The following is a 27,584-nucleotide window of genomic DNA, read 5'->3' on the forward strand; positions in this document are numbered from 1 at the left end:
TGTGTGTGTGTGTGTGTGTGTGTGTGTGTGTGTGTGTGTGTGTGTGTATACACATATGCACGCACTTTTAAGCCCAGTATTTGGGAGGCAGAGGTAAGTGGACTGCTGTGAGCGTGAGGCCAGCCTGGTCTACACAGTAGTTTCTAGGCTAGTCAGAGTGAAACCTTGTCCCCCCAAAAATGTTAATTTGATTCCCGATATTCTTGGAAGACTGATGACACCCACGTCTCCCCCTAAAGCCCTGAAGAGTAAGATTTTTTTCATGAAATCCTCTAGTTCTCTGTGAACTACAATGCTTCCGATTTTATATACCATGTGTCCAGTGCAGAAAGTTATCAGTCACTTGTGTTGGAGTGGGGGTTGGTAGATGACTACAAGCAGAGCCATATAGAACAACAAAACAGGAGAACAGCCACACAAACCTACATTAGCATTATTTTCTAGCTTCCTTTCTCCCTACAGCTTCATCAGAACCCCTGCCAAGCCCCACAGCATGTCAGTCATCTGTAACTTTCCTGTTCTAGAGAAACAAGGTAAAAGAAAAATAGGCAGAAGGAAAAGCATGGTGACTAGGAACTCCCTTAAGCTTCCAGGCGTCCAGCAGCTACAGATGAGTGAAGAAAGATGATCACGGTGAATTCACTTTCCAAGAGAAAACCATGTGAAGCTACTTACCTCTGCTGCCAAGTAATGCCCTGTAGCCAGGTGCTTGAACCGGAAGAGGCTGTTCCAGTACCCAGCTCCACCCCGACATGGGTCATGCTGGACTACCTACAAGGAGGAGGAGGGTTAATGGGTGTGGAAGAGTTGTCAGCCCACAATGAAATGCCACTGAAGTGGAGACATCATAAGTCATGGGTACTAGTGGTATTTTTAGCTTGGGTCAGGGGTTAGCACGCTTCTATGAACCTGTGCCAATATGGAACGTCTGAATTCAGAAATACAGAATCAGTTAAATGATGATTCTCTATAAAAAAGATTGTCTCCTGGTTAACATACAATGTCTGGAATAAATCTCTGCCTGAATACTTAATGAAATATAAGATTCGTTTGCTAGTTACCTTCACGTATCTTGCTCCATTGCTCTTTCTGAACCTGGAGACTTTCATTTTGGCTAAAACAGCTAGCCAGCAAGCCTCTGGGAATCTGCCTGTCTCTGCCACTACACCTAGCTCTTATGTGAAAGTGGAGATCTACAAACGCAGATCTTTGTGCTTACATGGCAAATGCTGAGCCATTTCCTTTACCCCAGGAATAAAGATTCTGAAATTCATCCACAAAATGACAAGTTGAGAAAATAAAATTCCAGAGATCTTTCCCATACACGTACTTGTGTGCTGCGATATATTTGCTGACCTGTGCTCTCACCTGTGAGAGTGAAGAGAGTCTGGGGTAATTTACCATGAAACTTCATCTTCTAGCCATGATAATGCAAAGGACATATGTTAACAACTGCACTGAAACATACAGATGACATCACCGCAGTGATGGAGAGAATTGGGAAGGATGTATGAAATAAATGTATTTGCTAGACTGAAAGCGGTGCATCTCTGTGGTCTCTCAGAAGAGGAGTAGCAGCCCAGTGAAGGTATAGCTAAGCACGAGGCTCATAGAGTGAAGGAAAAGGCCAGGGTTTGAAAGAAAGAGCTCCAGAGGTATAATGCTACACACAGCGAAATCACCAGAAATTTGCACAAACCTTTGACTAAATATCAAACCACCAATACCTAAAGACCTCCATAAGATCCCCAAAATGATTAAGATCGGAAGAGGAGTATAGTCCAGTGGCAGAACACTTGCCTACCACTCTCCAAGACCAGGAATCATGCCCCAGCAACACACATACACGTGTATAGATGAATGTGCCTCAGAAATACATGCACCTTAAATTTCAATACTCCCAGAGTTCCCACAGGGCTGGGAATGGTTCTCACTAACAAACCTTGGCAGAGAGATCCTAAGGACCATGATGGGCATTTACCGTTAATGACGGAGCATCGCAATATAGTCTCCTCTACCTTTACCTAGTGATGCATGAAAAGGAGCCTGCATGGGACCAAACTGATTCACAGGTATGTGACTCCAACAAAACGAAACTGCTTTCTCCTACAAAACAACAACAAACCCTATGCACCCAACAGAATTACACTGTAATTCTTTCATCAAAGAATTACAACCCTACACTGTCAAGCAATAAGAAGATGGAATGATCCAGCTCTTGTCAGGGTAGGTTGTATCTGAGAAGAAATGACCTGTGTCATTACTGACACATGCCCATATAGTCATGAAACTTAAAGAGCTCTGGCAGGATAAGCACACACACACACACACACACACACACACACACACACACACACACGTGAAGAAATACCGTAGTCACACTTATGAGACAGACACTGAAAAAAGGGGAACAAAGATTTCAAAAACACTGCACTCACATCTCAAGCAGTATAAATCAAGCATCAGCATTCAATTAGAATTCTAAAGCCAACAAAACTGCTTTTTGGAAATGAAAGCTTCACGGAGAAACCAGAACCATGACACACTTCTAGAACGAATAGCATGCAGGTGCTACAGAGGCAGCCAGTGGACTCTTCACAGGTCCGGCTTAAACCCTTCCTCCCACGACTCTACTCTTGAGACATGAGAACACCGGAACACAAAAACGAGCACACAAATGTTCACAGCTGTATTCTTCATGGGAGCCAGAATGTAAAAATGACCCCGAAAACACATAGAAAGCTTAACTGAGATGCACTGGAAGTTGGGAGAGATGATGAGTGACTGCTAATGGTGACAAGGTTTTTTTAAAAAAAAATACTCTAAAATTTGTAGAGCTAATAGTGCCACAGCCCCAAGACTCTATTAAAATTAGTGAATTGTGCACTTTTCAGTGTAAATACACAGCGTGTGACTTGCATCCACATAAAGCTTTTAATGAAAAATAAAAAGGGAAAATATTTTAAATGAAAGTAAAACAGTTATTTTCACACAAATGAGAATACAATTTGTCCATGGCAGACCTGGACTACAAGAAACAACGGAACTTCTGAAGAACAAAATCCTCTATGCAAACTTGGATCTCTGGGAAGAATCGCAGAGCTTAGGATGTAACTACGCAAGCAAACATGGAAGAGCCCTGTGTGATCACGTCTGCATGTCTTTGACACATAATCAACTGCTTCCCTGGGGTGGGTTCTCTGAGCCATATCATACAAGGGGTTCCAATACACAACCTGCAGTTTACAAGGGCGTACATACGCTTATATTAAGATCTAAGGGCTACTGGCGAGACACCCCTGGGAGCAAGGGAAATAGTAAAGTGAACTGAAGTTTGTCATACATGTGGAAACAAAATATATGATCGCAGCAGCAACAGTGGGGAGAAATAGAGGGAAACTATGTTAACACAGTTCTGTTACGTTGTGTTAACTGAAGCCAGCTGGCTATGCTAATATATGATGAGACCCTCAGAGTGCTTTCCAATTTCTCTTTGAAATTTTATCTTATTTTATGCGAATGAGTGTTTTCCCTGCTTCTCTTTCTCAGCACAATGTCCATGCAATGCCCACAGGGGCCGGAAGAGGACCTCAGATCTCCTGGGAATGGAGTTACAGACAGTTGTGAGCTGCCTTGCAGGTGCTGAGAACTGAACTCTGGTTCCCAAGGGCTCGTCTCTCCGGCATGTCTAGATCTATATATATTTTAATCTATAAAATGTGGTGTTGTTTTCCTTCTTTTATTTTGAAGGAACACTTAAGTTTCCAGTAAGGCAGAAAACAATTTGAAGAAAGGCTAAACATTTTCATAGGAAATTCAGAAGAAACAACAAAATGGCAGGAGACAGCTTTTGGTGGAGTAAGAATCTATAGCTGGTTGTCCTCACAGGAAAAAGAAAGAAAATGCTCTCCAGGGACTTTCAAGTTAAATCCCCTTGGAAAGCCATCATTATTGATTCATCTCAATCAATTCTGAATGAGAAAGGCTTGGTGAACTGCTTTTAAGGCACCGGAGTTGGATAACCGGATTTCTGTAGGCTTACACAATTCTTCAACTACGATCAAGCAGGGGGAAAAAGAAATCTGTTTATAAAGTGCCAACTATGCAAAAATACCCTGCCCCCTAAAAAAAAAAAAAAAAAAATGGCTCGATAGAAGTGGTTAGGCCCAGGGAAAGATGGTCTACTTTTCCTCTACTTCCTAAATGTTCAGTTTTCTTCACTTTGCATTTCCCACTTGTAGTTATCCTGAGGAGACTGTTGCCCTACTGTTTCATTCTGCTCTGTGCCCTCCTCCCTGCTTCCCTCTCCTAACCCATTGACTTCCTCTTCCTGCCTCCTTCTTCCTCTACCCACTTTTCTGACACTATTTTGAATGCAAAGGAAAAAGCAAACACACACACCCTAGGGTGTGAACAAGGAGGACATCAGTGACCAAAGACAAACCCACAGCCAAAGCTCTAGCTCTCAAGGAGTTTACAATCTAACTGGATTGACTGGCCCTGAACAGATGTGACCAGACCATCCAAAGAACAAATGCTACAGATGTGGAATGAAAAGGCAAAGAAAATAGGTGGAGAAGGTAATCCCCCCCCCCAAAAAAAAAAGGAAAAAATAAAAGGATGAATAAATGGATGGATGGTTAAACAGGTGTCTATTCATAATGGCAGCTGCAGCAAACGATCGACACAATGTCAAGATGAGCCTATTTCTTCATTCAGGTAAAAGAAAGGAGGGTTTTAAATGAGTCAAGTATTTGAGCAGACAACAGATGAGCACAGAGAAAACTAGCATCAGCACCACAAGGGAGGGCAAAGGCCACAAGGAGTATCACTTTCACATCTATTTCAGCGGCAGACATGAAAAATAATGGTCATATTGAATGTTCATGGTGAGAATTTGAAAATTCCACCCCTCCCACTTTAGAAAACAGTTGGGCAATCTCATTCTTGTTCTCAGTTTCCTTGTTGTTTTGTTTTGGGTCAGGGTCTCTACAGCCTTTGACCTTGAACTCATAATAATCCTTCTGCATTGGCTTCCAGAGGCTGAAATTTGAATTGGATTTGAATTGGCAATTTCTTATATTGTTAAACCTATACCCAATATGGGTATGTTATCCTACTCATAAGCACAAGTGGCACTAAGCTTTATTTATAACAGTTCCCAATTAGAAACAATGCAAATGTCATCAACAAATAGCAGATTCACAAGCTGCATGGGATGTGGACAATACAGCACCATGAGGCAAGACAAAGAAATGGACGGTGATAAGCACACAACAACATAGAGAAGTAAAGGCTGCCTAGTCTAATAGCTGCTCTGTGATGTCCAAGAAGACACTGGCCACCTATCCGTCACTTATCCAGCAGGAAACAGGAAGTACTCAGGGACACGCTGAGGGACCTCTTAGGGGCTACTCTTCTTCTGGTTCTTGATCCAGGTCCTGGTTCCTTGCAAATGAACACAGAATTCTGTGTATGACTTGGGTATTCTGCTGTATTTGTCTAAATGCCAATCAAGACATTACATAATCAAGGCCAGAGGAGGGAGAAGGGAGAAAGATAACAAGTAGAGACAAAGAAATGCAGCCACACAGAGAGAGACTTTGAGTGGGAAGGACAGCTCTGCCTTCCTTCAGGCTCTCAGTATCTTTATCGTCAAACGTTCATATCAGTTTCTTTCTTGGTCTTGCAAGCTCAGGACAGAATCACTGTCTTCTCTAAGAAACAGGCTGACTGTACTAACTCTGTTACTCAAAACACCTTTCCCCACTTCTTCCCTTCCTGTGAGTACCATTCCCAATACCCTGCAGCCTTGACTGGGGCAGTTTGAGGCTCTGGTCTCCAGTGAGGTCATTTTCCCATGTCCACCCTATGTTGCTTGAAAGCAGGATTATTCAGTGTCTGTCTTGTATTATGTTTCCAGTTCCAAGCCTTTCCCTTACACGACATGCCCTACCCCACTTCTCTCCCTTGAAAAATACAGATCATCTAGTAAAGTATTAACTCTTCCCATCCTTTAGGATCTTTGATGGTTTCACACTTTTATGAAATACACTCTGCTTACTCCCTCCTCGTGACTCTCCCATCACCCTCCCTTCAATACCAGCCCTCACACTTCCCCTCTACCTTCACCTTTCTCACATCAGGACGCTTGTTTTTGTTTTATGACACACTTTAACCAGGGCCTTTTGTGTGAGCAGTGGATTGGGCCCATCCATTGCTATTTAGGAAATCTTAATCTTCACCCAGTCAGTTCATCCTTCCTTACCAAAACCTCCAGACTACACGGAATACCCCTCTTGTCACCTAGGCCATCATACTGAGTGTCAGGATGCTCACTGCTCTTTTTTCTTTTTTAAGGTATTCTTTGAGAATTTCATGTATGAGTATTGAAATAACATTTCCCTCCTCCTTCTAACTGCTCCCTTTCCCCCTCCTCTTCTCAAATCTATGGCCTCTTATATTTTGAGATGAGGATGATATTACAAACCTGCTGAGTTAATTTAGTGTTGCTCATAGGTATAAGTGCTGAGGGCTGACAGCTTAAAATTGGATAACCTACCAGGATGTTCATCCTTGAAGAAGACTGATTCTCCCTCTCTCAGCAGCTGTTAATTTCCTGTAGCTCTTCACTGAGGGGTGGGATCAGGTGAGATTCCCTCCCATCCACAAAGGTATGTGAACTGGTTTTTATTTTCAGGTCATTTTTAGGTAATCATATTGTTGAGATTTCATGAGTGCACCTCCCTGTCATATACAGAAGACATTATCTCACAGCTTAATTTGTGTCCCAACACCAGTGTGGGAGCCATTTGTTTATCAATGCCAGGTGGCTATTTGATTGAATAATATTGTGACAGATAAACAAGAGAAAGGATGGAGGGGGAAGAAGAGGAAAGGGGAGGATAAGAAAAGGCCATTTCTGATGGCTCAGGGAAAGAATGTGTAGATGTTATCTTTCTCCATAAGGCCATGTGACATCCATCCGGTACACCATGCTGTGCTTGCTTTCCTGGACCATCTCTACTTGTTTTTATATATACCTGGACATCATTTAGAAACACATCTGCAGAGAGATCTGTATCTGAACTCCATCACCCACCCTCATCCCCAGTCCCTTGTCCCAGCTCTCCTGGCCCACTCCTTTACCTCCACCTCCCACAGGGCTTTGGAACTGGTGGCCGATGTGGCTGACTGCCGGCCTGTTGTCCTCAAGAAGACATGCTGCTTCTTCCTGTGCTCATCGCATGTGAGAAACTTCTCTTGCTCGGCATGGAAGAGCCTCACCACATCACCCTGTATGTCAACACGAGATGTGAGTAAAAGGAAAATGAGTCTGAAAACAAAACAAGCCTGCTACTCTGAGAAAAGCAAATTGCCAAAGAGCATCAAACTTACTCCTTTTAAAATGTCATCTTTGTTATCACTCCACTTCATGAAAAGGACTATTTTCCAGCTTGTATTACAGTTGACGGAGTTGACCTAGAAAGCAAATCAGAGCTAATTTTTCACATAGCCTCCTAGAATAGCTATGTCATACAGTCCCAAAGTTCCTCACTGTAGCCAGGAAGGCCAGCTGGGCTTCGGTGCAAACATCTTGTTATATATAGTTCAGAGCGCTGTAATGTCCCCTTGCATGTTCATGTGTCTGAATGCATGGTCCCCAGCTGGTGGAGCTGTTCTGGCAGAATCTGGGACCCTTTAAGAGGAGGAACCTCAGTGTAGGAAGTTGGTCTCTACAGCAGAAAGCCTTGAGGCTTATAGCCTGGCCTAGCTTCCCAGTCCTCTCTCTGATTCCTATTCTATGAAGGTATGCACAGCCTATGCTCAAGCTGCTCCACTCCAATCACCATGACCTTCACACCAGGCCTGTGAACCACAATAAACCTTAAGTTGCTTCTTTTCAGGTACTTTGTCAAGGCAATGTGAAAAGTAACTAATACATCCTGAACAAAGAACCTGAAAAGTCATCTGGGGAGGGAGAAACGTAGGGTTACAAATGGCTCGTTTGTACCCATCACTACACATGCTCCAATGTGACTTGAAGGTTCAAGACCTGTTTTCCTCCTGTCTCTTTTAGAATGCTATGTTCCTTTCCTTCAAGTCTCTGGCTCTATAGCCACAAATATAAAGGCCAAATGAAATCAAATACTTACAGAATGAAATGAGATACCAAGGCAAGAAACAAGTCCCGCCCAACATACACTTGAAAATGTTATTGGTCATCAGTAACAGTAAAAGCCCTTATTTGTACAATCACTATTTCCCAGGCACAGAACCATGATGTGCTAACAGCATTTCACTTAATCCTCAGCAGCACCCTAAGAAACCCTACCCTCCTTTCAGACTGGGGACTGATACACAGAGATACTGAGTAACTCATCTACAGTTCCAGAGCTCAGGGACCACAGACTGAGATCTGAATTCACATCTTTCTCAATCTACAGGCCATGTGCTCGCCATGAGACAGACATTCTATGGAAAGAGAGCCGGAATCCTGTGTCCGTAACTGCCCAGTGAGAGGCTTAGCAGATATACAGATGAAAACAAGGTACCCTAGCAGGGCTGCGAGGAACCTGTAATGTTATCTCCTCAGAATTACAATAAGATGCCTTCCTCAGGGAGTCAAATTGAAGAAATGTCTTCCTACAGGGAGGGGGGAAAATGGCAAAAGGAGAATGATTCTTTGGTGATACAAAGTTTGTCAAACTCACTGCCCTTGCACAGACCAACAAAACCTCATGCTGCCAAAAATGTGGGCCTTGGGCTCTTCCGCTGCAGCAGGGGCAGTGTCCTAAGTTGCTGCTGAAGTCACATGCAGTGTGTGTGCGCACACACGCACACTCACCCTGGGCCCCACAAGGCCAGCTGCTGTGACGCAGCCCTCACCCTTCTACCTGTACTTCCCCTTTTTGAGCACCCTTACCTCATTGCAGCCTGGGTTATCCACCAGTTGATGGCTGCTGGCATGCAGAGGCTGGCCAGCATTGACAGGGTTCAAGACCACCTTGTCGCCTATTACCACCTGGAAAGGAAGGAGCAACACAGCTTTTTCACAGGTCAGATGTTCAGGTACTGCTACACGGTTCCAGGAGGCCCATCACAGCACATATGAGCTTTTTTTTTTTTTTTTAAGATTTATTTATTTATACCTATGAGTGTTCTATTTGCATGTGTGCCTGTATGATAGAAGAGGGCATCAGATCCCATTATAGATGGATGTGAGCCACCATGTGGTTGCAGGGAATTGAACTCAGGACTTCTGGAAGAGCAGCTGGAGCAGTCTAAACCACTGAACCATCTCTCCAGCCCCCACATATAAGCTTTTAAAGCCTGACCTACACAGGCATGGTGTGCATTCCAAAAGAAGGCCGAGGCTGGAATTCAGTGCACAACTGTTGTTGGTTATGCTTTGATACCTGACAAACTGGTCCTCTGCCCAGAAACCCATACCTACGCTATGCCTGACACCTCATATTCCGATCCACTACCTAAGCTAACACCCTTAAACCACTGCAGTGTGAATGAGTCAGTAGCTATAATATGAGAAAAAAAAAAAAAACTATTTTAAAAGCTAATTATTCCTATTATACTCTCAAGTAAGTCATAGATTAACAGATAAAGTGATAGAACAGGAAAGATTTACTGAAAAGAAAACTTGAAACGAGATACACTGTCTCTCACGTGTGTGTGTGTGTGTGTGTGTGTGTGTGTATGTGTGTGTGTGTGTTTATGTGTTGGGGAAACATGTTTGCAGACGTGCATGTGGAGGCATGTGCAGAGAAGCATGTAGAACAACCTGTATAATTTTCTACCTCATCTCCCTGAGACAGGTTCTCTCAGGGAACCTAAGGTCTCCTCAGTGAGGCTGGCTGGCTATTGAGCAGACAGGATTTGCCTAGTTTGTTCTCCCACTTCTGGGGTTAAAGGCACACACATATAGCCAAGCGTGGATTTTATGTGACTACTGGGGATCTGAACTCATAGTCTCAGACTTGTGCAGCAAGCCACCTCCTCAGCCCTACATTTGCTTTTTATGGTGGAAGTAGAAGGAAAGGAAGCAAAAGAGATGACTGTCTTCCTACGAGGTAAACCCCGCATATTTTGAGAATGATACATTTTAGAAGAATACATGAGAAAATTTCTATAACTTGAAATGAATCTAAGTTCATGAAAAAGAACCTCTCTTGGGGATCAATATTCACTGTATGCCAGTAGTGAGAGAACACCTTGCTATTGTGATATAACATGCATACAAACATACAAGAATATTTAAACGACCACAGCCTGTAAGTTTAAATGGCATCACAAAAAAAAAAAAAAAAAAAAAAAAAAAAAGGCAAAACTTAGTTTTAAGTGTTTTAAGTAAAGTGTAGGTAAGTGTTTCCAGAACACTTCATGCTGTTTAAGGTGCCAATTTCTTTTTAGTTAGTTTTTTTTTTTTAAGCATCTATTTTAAAACCTTAACAAGGTCAAGTACATAGCTGATAGCATTTAAACATATTCACTGTTAAGTGTGTGCCCACGTAATGACTGCCTAATCTAACTAACAAATATCAGAAGTGTTCTGGGTTGCCTTGAAAAGGGATGCCTGTGGCTTTGTATTGTCTAGAATCCCAGGACAGGGGACGACTGCAGTTGGAGGAGGAGATGGAGACACTGCCTGCCTACTGACGCAGGAAGCATGGGGTAAAGACACAGTCCACTCCCATTCCCTACAAAGGCTGTTTCTTTCCCACTTTCCATCCTTCAGTATTTCCAAAATAGCTGAACATTTCTGTTGCACACATGGAAATGAAACGACAAGGGACCCTTGACCAAGATATTAATTCGGGATGGCTGTTTTCATGGTACAATTACTGAGGTAATAGAATTTTGTCAGAGGCCCAGTAGGAAAAACATAGCAACTGTCTTTAAGGACATCCTTCTCTCCTCATTTCCTTGTTTCCCAAACACTAGTTTCCATAGCGATCGGATCTCTTTTCATGCCTGTGGCTCCAATTTTGAACTTCTCCTCATTGAGCTTCAAGCACAGTGGCAGCTGCAAACATGGCACAGGGCACTTTTCAGGTGGGAAAGCTGTACTTACACTGTCTCCGATGGAGCGTAGCTTGTAGAATGGTTGAATGTAAAACCAGGACCCTTCATTTCCAGCCTCATCCAACGTCACTCTCATGGCATTCTTCTCTAGCAGGGCTGGAAGCCTCTTATTCACAGTAAGGTATTTATTGCTTTTCAAATGCAGGAGCTACAAACCCACCAGGAAAACACGATATGGGTGAACCTGTGAGTTCTCTGGTATAGCTCCCTCCACCATGTAAAATCTGTATTAAGCATCCCTCCCACCACCAAGCTCCTTGAGAAGCATGAGAAACACAAAGTGCCCAAGTGCTGGAAACAACAAGAAAAAGAACAGGGAAGAGAGGCAGAAGAGGAGGCAGGAAAGAAAATTTTTTGCCTTTCTGACCAACATGGCCTTGGGCAAGACAAATACTAAAGAAGCCAATTATACCACCATCTGAAAGCTGCTAGAGAGGCATGGCATCACCCTGCGGAGCAAGGCTAAGGAACTGTGGTGTAACTAGCCACTGATGCCACTGGGGAATGAAGGAAGGTAATTTTGTCAACAGGCAAAACAGTTGGATATAAAAGGCAATTCCATCAGGGAGCTGTCATTCCTCCTGAAGAACAGGGTGACCCTGGACACCCACTGTCAATGCTCCAAGCACCTTACTCTTCACTCTAGGATGATATACATGAAGCATGGAAAGAGGGAAGATCCAGAAAGGGAAGAGTTTGTCTAATAATCCTGACCCTTAAGCATTATTCAGGTTTCCCGTGTTGCTGAGTAAAAGAGAAAACAAGAACATGAGATTTCTCAGTCCCTAGAGAGGGAAAGCCAGCTAGCTACTCTACTGCAGCTGCCATATCTCCTGTTCACACAACATGAAAGCACCCCTAAGAGGCCCACAAATCTGCTGAGGGCTGCTGGGAGTGGTGGAATAACCTGTATACTCTGTGAATTCTGGATGGCCTGTGGCCAAGATAAACAGGAGACAATAATGCCCTCCCTTGGTGAATGGCCTCTGATCCTCCACAGGCTGGCTCACCTTGACACAGGTGAGTTCCAAGGCCTGAGACCAAAAACAAAACTAACATCACTTAAAACCATCCTAGAAGCCGTTACCATTACCACTGGTTTGGCATGTCTTTCTTGAAACCTCACAAAATGTGAATGTGTTAGCTGTCAGGATCCCCTGTGCACTTCTAAAATCCTCAGTTCCAGCCTGTGCTCGGGTATAACCTCAAGAGTACTGGCCTTGCTTGAAAACAGGGTGGAGCTTCATAAGGACAGGCTGGATCGATAATCTAATCTTCTAATAGCTTTTGAGAGCTGTTAGAAAGACCTAGCCTAAGTAAACATTTAATCAAAAAGCATTAGTCAGGAATGTTGGCCCCCACCCCTATAATCCCAACAGAGGCCAGAGCAGGAAGAAGACCCAATGCCCCCTAGCCTACATAGTAAAAGCAAGGCAAGCCTGGGCCACTTAGCAAGGCTCTAAGATAACTTTTGTACCCTTATTAAAAAAAAAAAATCATAGGAAGTTGTTTTTACCGAGTTTTAGTAGAATTTTAATTTTGTGTGTGTGTACATATTTAGGGTTAGCAGTGCTCTCTATACACAATAGCAATAAAAAAAGAAATAAATTCCTTCCTCGTTAGTAGTTTTTACAAGGTTAGCAGAACCACCTGTGAAAGACTTGTGCAAGCCTTGTTTGGCACGTGTTATCTCTATAGCAGGTTCAAGGGTACAGAAGACCATAAAATATGACAATCGACAATCGTGAGATTCTTTTGATTAACAAAAACTTCATTGAAAAGGATATATATGGTTAAAGTTTTGTGGAGGAGGATAGGCATGTGCCTGTAATCCCAATGCTTGGAGAGTGGAGGTAGAAGGATCAAGAGTTGAGGATCAAATCAGCAACATGGTGAGCATGAGGCCAGTCTGAGTTGAATGAAACCTTGCACATGCATGCATGCATGCATACATACATACATACATACATACATACATACATACATGTGTCTGTATGTGCACAGAACTGTTTTTATTTTCTCTGGCAAACAGCTCTTAAACAACAGCTAAAATGTACAGGATATCCAAGTTTCACCAAATAAAAAGAACTCTCAAACACTTTAAGTTAGGCAAAACCGTAGTAAGTAGCATCATCCTCTTTAGGCTTGAAGTTTCTGTCTAAGCCGTCTGCATGCAAGTGATCACCAATAGGCAGAGATAAGAAATGGTTATGCCACTGACATGACCCAATAAAATGACCACATTAGACTGTTTTCAATACAGTAGCTGCCTCTCTCTATTGGAGCCCCATTGCCAAGGACGGAATGGTAAACCTCTGTCACGAGTTTGCTTCCTCAATTTCTTTTCTTTATCAGGCTTCAGCTCTAAAAGAGAAGAGACACCTCCACCTACCTGGATTACATTGCCATACTGGATCACGGTTCCCAGCAATTTTCTGTTTTCTGTTTCATTCTGCTTCTTTTCCAAGTCTGCAGCATGCTGTAACATTGACAAGGAAGACTGGTCACAGACTGAATGTGTTCCATTCCTCTGCAGCAATACAGAACCACACTGACCAGGCTCACAGAGCAAGCAAACTCCTGGGTATAGCCTGAGGCTCTATGAAATGAGCCAGGAGCTTGTGGAGCTCATCTAACTCGGCCTGGCTTATGTACTTGGTGTCAGCTTTCAGGGCCTCCAGGGCTTCATTAAAATGAGTTTTTTCTTCAGGGAAGTCATGGGTGTTTGCTTATGAAAAACTAGTCAAGAGCATGCATACATATTTTAACAACCGAGTAAGGCCAGAAAGGGTTTTCCATTCCTCTTGTGATTTGCAAATATTCTTTAAGGCTTTGGAATAAAAGAGAATGGAATCGAGAAGCTAATTTGGGGCAGCATGTGGTTTAGGAACTTTGATTTATTAAGAAACTTCTGTGAGCTTATGTTCTTATTTATAAAACAAGAATAAAAACAGCACCCACACCTTATATAAATCACCTTGCATAATGGCTACTTACTGTATCTTATGCGGCCTGTTATTCATTCATTACTGACAAAAAGGCATCATATCTTATTTAATTTTCATATAATTCCTTAAAAGATAGATTAGCCAATTTTTAAACAAGAAACAGTAAAATTTAAAATTTAAGAACAGTCCACATCACCCAGCTAACCGGATATTTAATACAATGGGCTTGAGTGAACTATTTTCTCTATTGTATATGGCAAATTTTGCTTAACTTTAGCTTTAATATTTTTTTTTCATTCATTTCTTAAATGACAGAGCTAATCCTCAAATATACATTTGGTTTGAATTCCAAATTTGTAGAGTTACAGGTAGGAGTAGCGACATTACCAGTCAAGTCTGGCATGCTTGGCAAGGTGGTAAAGCCTAGAGTACTAGAGAACAGGCTGTTGGGGACAACATCAGAAACAGCCATCTCTCATTCATTTGTCCAAGCAGCACTAAAGGAGCTATTATATCACAAGATGCCAACGGGAACTACTAACACCATGGACACTAAGCAGACTATCATTCAAGTCCATTACCCATCAAGTACACTAAACATGACAGGGAAGAATTACAGAGAGAATCTGATGGAAGGTAACAGCCCAATGACCAGTAATGTTTTGAGACTTGAGAAGTGTTTATATGCAATGTTCGCTCCCTGGAGTCTCTTCTCTTCAGGCAAGACACTGCCAGATCCCATAGGTTCCACTTCATAGGTAACATACCTTCATTTTCACAGGGCCTTGGGGGAGTTGGTGTTAGGCTCCCTACATACAAACATTATCATCTAAGCAGGTCACTGTATGTTAGCAAAACTCACTTGGTGTCCTTACCACAAAAGAAAACTTGGAAACATTAGCAAACTACCATACATATTGCAGATATATGAAAAATACATCATAAGCATTAAATAATTTTTCATTTTAACAAATCTTTTATTTCATTGTTGTGTTCTCAGGATAAAAACCCAGGGCCTCACACATGTTAGGCAAATGCTTCACCACTGTGTTATCTCACCTCCAGTCTTTCAATAAAATAATTGTGATGGCTTGCATAGAAATGACCCTTATCACTCACAGATTTGAATGCTTGGACATTCAGAAGTGGCACTCTTGACAGAGATTAGGAGGTGTGGCCTTCTTGGAATAGGTGTGGCCTTGTTAAAAAAAAAAAGGTTGTGGCTGTGGAGTGGGCTTTGGGTTTTCAAGGGCCCAGGCCAAGCCCAGTCTCTCTCTGCCCACTGCTTGTGATGCAGATGTAGAACTCTCAGCTCCCTCTCCAGCACCAAACCGGCCTGTGGGCCACCATGCTTCCCGTCATGATGATATCTGACTAAACCCCGAAATTGTAAGCAAGCCCCAACTAAATGTTTTCTTTTTTCTAAGAGTTACTGTGCTCATGGTGCCTCTTCACTGACTAAGAGTTTACTTCACTAAGACAATAATTTAATCATTTTTATTAAGAACAAAATTCTAAATACCTCAAAGATTTTAAAACAAGACTTAGGTCGGCTGGGCCAAAACCTTAACCATTCCTTTAAGTACAGGGTATTCCCCAGCTCTACCTGTGGCTCCTGTGACTTAGAAAGGTGAACTCTGAAGAAAATTGCAGGAAGCAGTCCCACTTCAAAAGGCCAATGATGGGCAGGGAGATAATGACCTGAATATCAGGAAAACCCCTGCAGGGTAACCATGTGCATATCAGCTCCGACAAGGAAGGAGCCAATCCACCCTTTCTCTCCCTCCTTTTGAATTAGGTACTAGTCTTCCCTTCTCACTAACACAAAGATAAAGTCACAGAACTCCAGTCATACCCAGAGATAATGCCTTGTAGACAATACAGCAGCACTCAATATCCATGATGACCTCTGTACAGGTGTTCAGTCTTACCCCTGCCCTGCCCTTGCTCTCCCAACTTCCACCTTGTATTTCATGCACTCTGGAGCTCTCTATAGTCCCCACAAATAGATTTCCAAACAAAACACTGGACTGGATTCATCTGGAATGAGAGTTTGCACTCTGTACAGAGTGACTTGTTCTTTCTACTAAGCTGTTCTCAGCTAATACTGGGTAGAAACTCAACAGGGAAAAAAATGTCATAGGGAGAAAAATCAATGGATTCAGAAAAATAAAATAACATTTTCCAAAAAAAGCAAATACAGCCTTTCTGTGACCAAAACAACACACTGGTGAGGTTCCTGCTTACAGAATTCTTGAGTAACACGTCTTGGACTCAAATAATTTTAAGACGGAAAATTCTCATGAACCTTTTCTGATTCCCAAGAAATTCCAAAAGCCCCAGTTAAGACCTAAGAGCCTAAAAATATTAAGTTCCCTTGCTTGGCTGGGCTTATGTCAACTTGACATACAAACCAGAGTTAACTGAAAGGAGGAAGCCTCAATTAAGACAATGCCTCCATAAGATCCAGCTATAAGGCATTTTCTTAATTAGTGACTGACAGGGGAGGGCCCAGACCATTGTAGGTACTTCCATCCCTGGGCCAGTGGTCCTGGGTTCTATAAGAAAGCAGGCTGAGAAAGCCATGAGGAGCAAGCCAATAGGCGGCACCCTGCCATGGCCTCTGCACCAGTTCTTGCCTCCAGGATCCTGTTCTGCTTTAGTTCCTGTCCTGACTTCCTTTGGTGGTGAACAGCAATGTTAAAGTGTGGGGCAAATAAACCCTTTCCTCCCCATAGCTTTGGCTATGGTGTTTTACCACAACAATAGAAACCATAAATAAGACAGTTCCTTTCTATGCTGGGTGGGCACAACTCAATGTAAACTGATCATCCAAAAGGTAACAGAATCTAATTACAAAGCAGTGGCTCTGGAGGGAGAGGGCAGTTGTCTAAAATAAAAATTAAAAACAAAAACAGAAAGTACATGGAAAATGGAACCTAACACTTATCTTAAAGACACCCTGGAAGATCACATTTAAAATTTGTCAAACTATGAATTAGGCCTCTTTTGTTTCTGTTACCCATCACTTATGATTGTGCATGCCCATCAGTACTGAACAAACCCAGTAAGCAGTAACTTATGGCCCATTCTGTGGGCTCACTTGTAAAGCTCCTTATCATATAAAGAGGAAAGTCTCTAATTCGCCCTTTAGTAATAGCATGAATATAAAATATGTTTGTTCAGTGAAGGGTCTGGGAGATGGCTCAGTTGAGAAAGTGTTTGCCAGATAGCATAAAGACCTAAGTGTTCAATCCCCAGGACCTACATAAAAAATCAGGCAGGCTAGCACAGCCTTGTAATTCCATTGCTGGACGCAGGGATGGTAGAGACAGATCCCTGGGATTCTCGGATCAACCAAGACACTGGTCACAAACACACAAAAAAGCAATAACACAGTTCTGGCTTCTAAAGATCGACATCCAAGGATGACTTGTAGCCTTTACACACAAACACACACAAACAGAGAAAGAGAGAGAATAAATAAAATTCATTCAAATTCATGCATCTATCCTTAAGTAACTTTCCTGAGAGAGAGAGAGAGAGAGAGAGAGAGAGAGAGAGAGAGAAACATCATGATTTTTACATTCAATAGGCAACATAATATGTAGGTTAGAAGGTAGCCAAACCCAGACTGTACCTGGGCCCATAGACTAAGGTTCCCTACTTTCTTGAAAATAATGAGGTCATGGTTGTTAAACCCTTCAAATACATCCATGAACATACTGTAACACAGTGAAATGACACAACCTTTCCAAGATAATGGGGAGGGGAGGCTTCTCTCAATGTACGTGACTTTACTCGGGAATTTTATTTCCGTAAGTTTTTCTTTCTTAGATAACCTCTCAAAAGTATAAAGTCCCAACATTATTTCTATGGCAAAAAAAAACTGTTGGGATCCTGAATAAGTCTTCCTACCTCCCCTCCCCCCAGGGAATGGTTATGTAAAATTGTAATACTGCCATACAGTGGAGCAACCATGTAGGCTTTAAAAGTAGAAAGAAAATCTTTTATTTACTCACAACAAAGTGAGAAACAGTTATCATTGGAATTAGAGAAAAAAAACATATTTCCACCAATAGTTTAAAATCTCCCTGTGAGGAAGCAGTGCACATAAAGCAATAAAGACCAAGGCTAGTCTTCACAAAGTTAGGTTCAGGATCCTGGTAACTAATGGTCTTTCCTGTTCCTGTTCACATTTATTTTGGAATTAATTTCCTATAAGGCTCATTTGTGTGACTGCTGGAACTATATCTTCCCTGTGTCTCTGTGGCAAGTGGCTTGGATATTTTAAAAACCATGAAGTTTTTTTATGTTTTCTTTAAAGACCTTGCCAAATGAAAAATACCTACTATTCATTTTTCTTATACAGTGGGTTAGAAACTCTTTTTCATTTCTAAGGACAAAATACTCCATCCCACAGTTTCTGGGCAGCTGACGTTACCATGAGCCCTAAACAAGATCAAGGTCAACTCTGATAAAGCCACCTGTTATTTTATTTCAGAAGTAAAGCAAGCATTATTAAATCAGTACAGAAGGAGCATTGGAAGAGTGGGGAAAGGTTATTAATGGAAGGTCAATGAGCTCTCAATGACGTAATAGCGTACTGAATTAAAGATCTAGAAAAACAGGCACTCACATCCCAGGCTTTAAAAAACAATAAAGACCTGTCACTCCTCTGCTTGGCTTAGGTCAAATAGCTTAACAACATGTTCATTTTCAAACTCCAAACAGTGTGGGCACCCATGTCAAGGTCGTGGGCAAACTACTCTCCATAAACATTCGCTAGAGCCTTCAAAACTAATGTTGTGATGTGAAGGTGAAGTTAATTCATTTGCCCAAGTGACTTCTGGGAAATCCAGCTTCTGTTGAAGAACTGAGCACACAGTAAGCAGCCACTAGATGTCATGCTCCTTCAGAAGGCTATGCGCATTGCTTACCTCTGTCAAGACGACGCTGAGTAGTCTAGACAACAAATTCCTTAAATGGCATTAATTAAAAATAACCTGACCTCTGACTCTCGGGTCCTGCCCAGTAATTGACCAAAATAAAAATGAAAACCCACTAGAGACCAGCCCCCAGAAACAAGGGAGGCACTGACCAAAATACCACATTTTAATGACTACACTAAAACAGGCAGAAGATTTGGGGACAACGGGGGAAAAACTCCAACTAAGCAAGAAAGTATGACCCCTACAAAGACAAGGGCAGACCACTACTCAAGATAGCAAAGCCATGCCAGCCATGTCACATCAGGGCAAAGAACTGGTTTCCCCTACATGGTTAAAAAACAAACAAACAAACAAACAAACAAACAACAAAAATAGCATAAGGAATATAATACAGCCCCCACACTTTCTCTGTCTCTTGTCTCTTAGTCTCCCCTCTCTCTCTTTCTCTCTCACAAACACACCCAAAGTTGAAAACTCTTAATCACCTTTAATAATAGATTTAAAAAAAAATACCATAAAGCCAAAAAGGGCCTATTTTGTTCATCCAGCTACAGGATAGAGCATCAAACAGAAGTGCTGATGAAAAAGTATATAGCTCACAGGTTGCAAACAACACTCACATCTGGCTGTAGCCCAGACATCCTGAGATGCTGTTGAGCATATGCTGTAAGCTTTAACTGAATTAGCTACCAGGAGAGTTAAAAAAAAAAAAAATTAGAGGGTTACACACATGAGCATGGATTCCTATCTTCACTTGTCAATCAGAAGCCATGTTCATCTCTGAGCCCACCTTCCCACACAGCACTGCCGGGAGGTAGCACGGCCTTCCCTGGCAGAGCTGCACATTCAGGAACCCCCTGAGTAGCACTGCTCCCCATGCCCTCTTTATTCTTGTTAGCTTCCTGTTGGTCAAAAGGACTATGAATCTGAACCACTGCACTAAAAAAAGCACAGGAGAAGAAAGAGTTCAAGATGTACTGCTAAGATCTCATTGAACCAGAGTCATCTTCATAGCAGAGATGCAAAAGCAAGACAAGTAAAGACACCTAGGGCTTCCACAAAGATAATGCCCTAGGCATCTGCACCCAACAGTGCCCTCCTGTGAGCAAGAAGAACAGAAGGACCTTCCCCACCCGTCGATGAGAAGCCCATGTTCTCATCACAGGCGTGGGGGTGGGAGGTGGCACTTCTGACTGGAACAATGATTGGAAGAAGAGGAGTGGAGCTAGTGACATTCGGTGGACAGGAATCAGGAAGCCTGGTCCCCATGAAAGGCCTGGCTTGGTCCTGTGCCGCAGGCTGTCATTTCATTCTATACAGTCTTATGGCTGCTAGGACATTCACCTAGATTAAAAGGTAACTTTCAGAACCCGGGACCCCATTGCACTTTATACCTCGGTAAAAGGCATAATTGTGTGTGCTTCATTAGTACTGTCAGCAATGTTCTTCTCCAGATGTGTAGGTACTGTTGAAGGAAGCCCAGGAGTGTGCTCTATGTTCTTTATAGCATTACTGAGAGCTGACAATCACCTTGAAAAGTCCCATAACTGCTACCTATGCTTCCTATGTCACAAGCACTTACCTACCTGTGTCACTCAAGACCTGCAAACCCTGGTTCCCTTGTCTCACAGAGCAGCTGTCACTACTCATTAACTTACATGTGTCATTTCTTTTACAACTTATCACTTTCCCTTTACTTCTCCTTCATCATTTATTTTTGAAAACTGTTATCTCGGAACCCATTGAACATTTGTAAATTTTTACAGTATTTTCTATGAAGAGGTAGCAATGGGCCTGCGGACACTAAGCCCAATGTCATGATTACTATTAACAATGGCATAATTCTTTCAGTCTTTAACACAACCTCTACCCTCCGAGTCTTTGCTTTTATTCTTTCTCCTGCTCTGTAATGTCCAGATGCCTCACACTGAGGCTTACAAATTACTTCCATCTTCCTCCAGGAAGCTTTCCCTGATCATTGTGCCACACACCGTTACAGAGTAAAAGGGTAGTTTGCTCTGTATTGCCTCTTTATTAATTATAACGCAGCATTACCTCTTCATTCTTCATTTTCTAGGAAGCGCTGACCCAATTCTACCTGTAGTATCTAGTACAGTGCTCAGTCAGCCAGGGTTTCTCGTGGCTCCTCTCCTCCAGTCACCCCCAGAAGCTGGTAACAGGCATAAACAAGAGAGACGATGCCCCTGACTTGGTACGGCTGCCATTTTAATGAGTGACAAATAATTAAGAAATTTATTAAACATAATTGCAGACTATGACCAGCACTGAGAAAGACATAAGCAGGAAGTTGAAGTGGAGGAAAACAGGCCACATCTCCATGAGGAGTGTGTAGAGAACACACTGCTGAGATGTGAGAGGAAGAATGCAAAGGGCTTAGCTGAAGAATACCCTGGCGAAGGATGATCTGAGGGTGTGACGATCATGTGACTGGGATGAGCGTGGGCTGCTCAATAAAATAAAGTGAATAAATCCTACTACCCTATGAGGGCTCTACAGTAGCCCCAGAAAGAAGTTCAGAGCCCAGGCACAGACAACGATACACGTAACAAGGAAAAGTCTGGTGCAGTGAGAGTGACTCTGTGTGTTTTACACTGGGCTCAGGAGGTGCTGGTGGAGGTTAGGACCCTGAGCAGCGGATCATGCCTGGAACACAGAGTCCTCAGCGGAGCAGCATATGAAGGAAGGAGACCCCTCTCCTGACTTCAACCTCATCAAACACAGATGGTTACGATATTGCCAGACCTGAGCCAAAACAGGGCCGGCTGAGCCTGGAGACTTTCTGAGCACCTCCAGGGCCAAGGAACCATTCCCAAGTTATGACTCGGCACCAAGAAACATCTTGTCTATGTGCTTCTCCTGCCTACTTCCGGAGTCCCCAGGATACATAACGCCTGGCTATAGACATGAGGGACTCGGCAAGAATCAAAAGCGGTACAAGCACCTGTCCTCATGCAACTTATACTCTAAGAAGACACACAAGTGATGTGGACAAAAAGTGTGAGGAACCGAATATTCAATAATTCAATTTGTTATACTGGATCTAGGGCAAGATTGCTCTTCTACATATCTCACAGAGCTCCTATATAGCTTAGCCTCCAGGTATTGGTCACCAGAAGAATTACTTCATGATTTTATAGGATGATCATCTCAGACAGGCTCAGACACTTGATGTGGTCACACAGCGCATTAGCAGTGCTGTGAGTACTTCTCTTACACGCCAATTTATTAAAGAATGGACAACAGTTACTAACTGCTTGTCTAGTGGTGTTCATAAGACCTCTATGTTTCCTTTAGTAGGATTCTGCGGGGAGGGGGGGAGGTCCTTCAAGACAGGGTTTTCCTCTGTGTAGCCTTGGCTGCCCTGGACTCAATTTGTAGACCAGGCTGATCTTAAACTCACAGAGATCTGCCTGCCTCTGCCTCCCCAAGTGCTGGGATTACAGCCATGCACCACTTTGTCTGGCCCTTTAGTGTGATTCTCACAACCTTCTTTAAAGGTGAACATGACCATTGATTCCATTTTATGTGTCCACAGAAGGACCTGTATAATTTGACCAAGATCACAGTGAGTGAGTGGTACAGCCAAGCTTCAATTCTAGCCACTATTTTGTCTCAAGCTACCCCTGAGAAGTCAGGAAAGGGGGAAGTGCCATCTCCCAGCAAAACATCTCAAGATGGCTGTAGTCCATCTCTCCTCAGAAGTTTTTAAGAAAGCCAGGAGGAGACTGGAGAGACTGGAGAGATGGCTCTGCAGTTAAGAGCACTGGCTGCTGTTGTTGAGGACCTGGGTTGTATTGCCAGCACACCACCATATGCAACTCTAGTTTCAAGGGATCCAAAGTCCTCTTCTGGGCACAGCATGCACACACATGCTGCAATGATATACACAGTTAAAACACTTCTACAGTGATGATGATGATGATGATGATGATGATGATGATGATGATGATGATGATGATGATGATTACGACAACAACGAGTTTGAAAAGCCAGGAGATTTCATATCACCAGAGGTTCATCTCACCAACCCCTTCCCGGCCACCATCAGCCACCATCCAGGTGACACTCTGGAGAGTTAGTCCCATCTCCATACATACATGCAGTTTGTTGAGCAGCACCGCATCTGTTGTGCTGTTGGCCCCGGGCTTAGCAGCTTTCCAGAACTGTTTCTGTGCAGAGTATCGATTCATAGGACACAGCTTAAAGAGGCAGTCTAGAAGGGAAAGAAAAGGCAAAAGCCATTACTGGGAATGCATATACATGCAGCCTATGAAAAAAGGCTTTCCAGGCTTATTAAGGTTTTCTACCATGCTACGCGTAAGTGTTGGTACAAAGCCCTTTCACAGACTTCTTAAAGTTTTACCATCATCGTGTGAAGCTACAGATAAAGAAACTGAGGTTTGCAGGAAGGTAATCAATTGTGCGTTGTCACCAAGGCAGCTAATGACAGAGCTGGAATTAGTGTCAAAATCCAGAGCTCCTAATCTTTCTCCACAGTCACCACCAGGCATTCATAGTAGATAACGCTAAGGTCAAAGAGTCCCTACTGCATTCAACAATGCATACAGGAATCTTTGGTCTTACCGATAGTTTTAAAGTGCAAAACTAGTAGCCTGTGCATAGCCTATTTGACAGTACCTCCTAAAGCAAAGGTCTTTCAAGTGTTGTGTGAGCGATGACCCTCTAGGATACAGACATTTTAAAAACAATATTCAAATTGAAACCAATAATGTGCTTTTGACCCCTTGCAATGAGTGCATCTTAATTGCTTCCAATTATTAATCCTGGGTTTTTGTGACCTTTCATACACAGCATTGACAAGTGGCTCCAAGATTTCTACAAAGAGTTAGATGCAATGAGTATAGCAACAGAGCAACCGAGCAAACAAACAAACAAAGGCAGAGGTAACCCTTCTTTTACTCTTCGTGTCATCCACTCCAAAGTGAAAATAATGATCCAGTCAGATCAAAGTTACCCAGCAGGCAAAAATCATAAAGAAAATCCCTCAACACACTGTGTTCTGATGATGAGCCTCACCCTAATGCAGCAATAATGATCTGAGTATGAAATGTCCTCAACAAATTCATGTTGAACATTTGGTCCTAGCAGACGGCCAGATCTTGGGAGGTCAAGGAACCTTTGGACAAGGGGCCTACATGGTGGACACAGACCACTAGAGACAGGCCTTTTAGGGCTACAGACTCGCCTACTTTTAACCAAACACTCTGCTTCCTATGAGCTTCACTGCCAAGCCACAGCCATCTCAGCCCAGCAGCCATGCCCTCCCAGACTGATGATCTCTTTGAGATCAAAAGACAAAAGAAATTCTCTCCCCTCTTAAATTGTTCCTGTCAGGTATCTCCTGATAGCAACTAGAAAAGAAACTAAAACAAGACCACAAACTGCACTGAGGTATAAGAGAACTATGTGACCACTGTGATTAACCAGACAATAATTACTGTTTCATCTTCATCTTTCTCACTAATCTCTATAGTCCTGCTTAATATATATATATATAAGCTCAGTAACACATGTATACATAAGCTTTAAAATATATATTTATTTTGAGAGGGTTAAGCCAAAACTCACTTTGACATACTGGGTATTGAAATAGTATGATAGAGAGACCAAAATTAATAAACCTGGAGCAAATCCCCAATCTGAAAAACAGCACTCTTAAATAGACAAATCAGTTTATTCTTATCTGTTAAAACAGATTCTCTTAGAAGACCTTTTCCAATGAATTCTACATATTATCTTATTCAAATAATTACCTCAACGTAAGAAAAATTCACATATTGCCTGCAGAGATCAGGTTAAGTCCTCAGTGAATGTGTATTGCTGACATGGGCACAGGCATGTCAAGGCACAATGCCTCAGGCAAGGCTCGGAGGAATGAAAAAGCCTTTATCTGATCTGAGTGAGAGCACTGACAATGTGTATAAAAAAATGTCCACTGTGGCTCCACCCTTCAACCCCTGCTCCTGCTGATACTAGCTAACCCTACCTCCTTGGTTCACAAGCCCTGCCTCCTCATTTATCTCATATGTAATAACCCCTTCCCAGTTCACCTGTACATAAGAAACATGCTGAGCACTCTGGGTACTGCAACGTTCCTTAGAGCCCAGACCATCCAATCCCAGTGGCTCTATGCGTCTGTGTGTCTGTCATTTCTTTTTTACCTAGTCACTCTAATCTGGTCAGTTTCTGGGGCCATGCAGCACACAGCTATGTCCAATTTATAAACACCAAAACCTTCCTCTACTCAGAGGCCTCTTTCTCCTAGTGAGATTCAATGAGTTCTCTCTCCATACTATACTTGCGAATAATCCACATCATCAGGAAAAAAAAAATGCAATTGTAGAAGCAAAAGGAACTTTCTCCATTTGACAAGCTTATCAATTCAGTATTTCTATATAGTCACAGACAGTTCATTGCAAGGTAAACATGGGAATATAGAGATTCATCTTTACCAAGAATCTTACTTGTCTGCTGAAACTAATTTTCATTACATACGAAAGGCACTGAACAGGTCTTTAGAAAGCAAAAGACATGGCAGGAAACCAGTTTAAGATAAGGCTGTTGCTCTCTATGCCAATTATAAAAGGGATTAAGTCATGGTTATTTACAGAATCAGTGGAAAGTAATGACATCACAGAGAGAGTGTGTTTTCCTAGCAGCATGATGTATGAAAACTCTCCACCCACCACCTGAATAGTCACACAACTGGTCAGGATCAAACGTCATATCTTCTTCACAGGATCCAGGTGCCATCTAGGCTGAGCCAAGATGACTTCCATAAATAAAATCTCCCACCCATGGCCCCTTTCCTGGCACGTGTATCAGAAGCACTCTACCACCCAGCTACATCCTAAAAGTGGATCCTCCTACCTCAGCCTCCTGAGTAAATGAGATTGTATACCTTTCCCACCAAACCCAGCTAACCTATCACTTAAGGAAAAAAAAAAATTTTTATCCTCCGAGAGATAATATTTTTATCTCTCCGCTGAGAACTTCATACATGTAAATAACTTCATACATGTTTGGTCATATTCACTCCTGCCTCCAACTCCTCTCAGATGCTCCCGAACAACCACATCCCAACTTTATCCCTTTTTAAAAGACGTGTGTGTGTGTGTGTGTGTGTGTGTGTCTACGCTCCACTGAAACTACTTAGCAGCACTAATTTTTAGCATCTGACTTACTTTAGGACCAATGTGGCTAACAATTTCAATTTTCATCAACAGTAAGATATAGAAAATAAACCGGCCTAATTTTTTTAAACCTCTAATATATCTCATATGCCAATAGCGTGGAGCTATACCTAACCAAAAACAAGGCCACAATAACAAACAACTTGACTTAGGTAGATGTGAGGAACAGGCTGAATCCATGATGCAATGGGAAGTATCGCCTTATACCTGTGTATGCTACAGCCAAGTCACTCCGCAAACCAGCAGGGCCTAGCACACAGGCTCAAAACTCAGGTAACTTCACCTAGGGTCTAGAGCAGACATTTAAGCACCGGAAGATGGAGAGCCTGACTCAACAACTACGTTGCGGGACGAAATGTAGCATTGCATCGGCGGAAGTGTATTTACAACCGTCAATGTAAATACAAGAGACGCTAACACACTAGTAAGGGAACCAAATTAGCCTTGCTGATTTTGCCCTGTCTTCCTGGTTGCCTAGCAACGGATCCAAAGTGAAAATTAAATTAAGCATTCAAATATAATGTTACAGTACCCTTCTGGAATTTTGCAATTCCATGGCTTCATGGTGCCCTTTGATATTTGGATGGCGGATCAGAGCAAAAATCAGAGTTCTGCTGGGTCCCAACACTGTGCTAAGTATAGAACCACTCAGAACAGGCCACTCGGGAGCAGAATATATACATATAACCCACAAGGGGGGAGGTGAGCATGTTTGTATGTATGTATGTGTGTGTGTAGACATAAACACACACACACACACACATCCACACATTATAGTTTGGTTTCACTCCAAAAATATGCCCCAAAGAAAAACTTATATGACTGCTGTTATTTTAGGTTGTTGAGGAATAAACTAAAATAAGCTTTCAAAAAATATATCATAGGAATATTCTGAAGCTTTCTCAAATGCCACAATGGATTAAGAGAGGAGAATTTACCTGAATTGAGGAATTGGTTAAATGTTTTAGGCCTGGGTGAGCTAGACACCAGAGAGAATAGGGTTCAGGCATCTCCTGTGGCTTAAATGCACCCTAGAGCTCAGTCGGAAGAGAAAGGATGAGCTGTGTGATGTGTTCACTATGAGGGCTTGGGATACTTACATAAGAGAAAGGCAAGAAGTCACAAACATACCAAGTGGAACTGAATAGAAGGAAAGAAATACGTGGACTCATCAAAGACTACATCAAAGAATAAAGGGGGGAGCTCTTGGTCTTCACATCACACGACCCTCATGGCTAGGTTCCTAAGGGCAGGGGACTAGGGATAGAGCAGCTGCTCAAAGAAGGCACTGGATCAGTAATCCAAATGTGTTATGATCCTGGGCTCCAGAAAAAAACAGCTGAGGACAC

At 42.5% G+C, this 27,584-nt stretch overlaps 1 protein-coding gene across 6 annotated transcripts in view; it reads right to left on the reverse strand.

The window, feature by feature from the left end:
• Itpr1 (inositol 1,4,5-trisphosphate receptor type 1) overlaps positions 1-23,230 on the reverse strand; it is a 206,640-nt gene extending 183,410 nt beyond the window's left edge. For all 6 annotated transcript variants that reach the window (XM_055628416.1, XM_055628418.1, XM_055628420.1 and 3 more), the window contains exons 1-7: positions 23,119-23,230; positions 13,493-13,579; positions 11,090-11,248; positions 8,927-9,025; positions 7,399-7,482; positions 7,150-7,296; positions 676-771 (exon numbers count right to left, since the gene is read on the reverse strand). In XM_055628416.1, coding sequence (XP_055484391.1) covers positions 676-771; positions 7,150-7,296; positions 7,399-7,482; positions 8,927-9,025; positions 11,090-11,248; positions 13,493-13,579; positions 23,119-23,211 — 765 coding nt within the window. In that variant the 5' untranslated portion in view covers positions 23,212-23,230. The remainder of the gene's footprint in view (positions 1-675; positions 772-7,149; positions 7,297-7,398; positions 7,483-8,926; positions 9,026-11,089; positions 11,249-13,492; positions 13,580-23,118) is intronic.
• Positions 23,231-27,584: the final 4,354 nt, after the last annotated feature.

Source organism: Psammomys obesus, unplaced genomic scaffold (assembly GCF_907164565.1).
Source record: "Psammomys obesus unplaced genomic scaffold, mPsaObe1.curated_primary_1811, whole genome shotgun sequence".
Classification (NCBI taxonomy): Eukaryota; Metazoa; Chordata; class Mammalia; order Rodentia; family Muridae; genus Psammomys; species Psammomys obesus.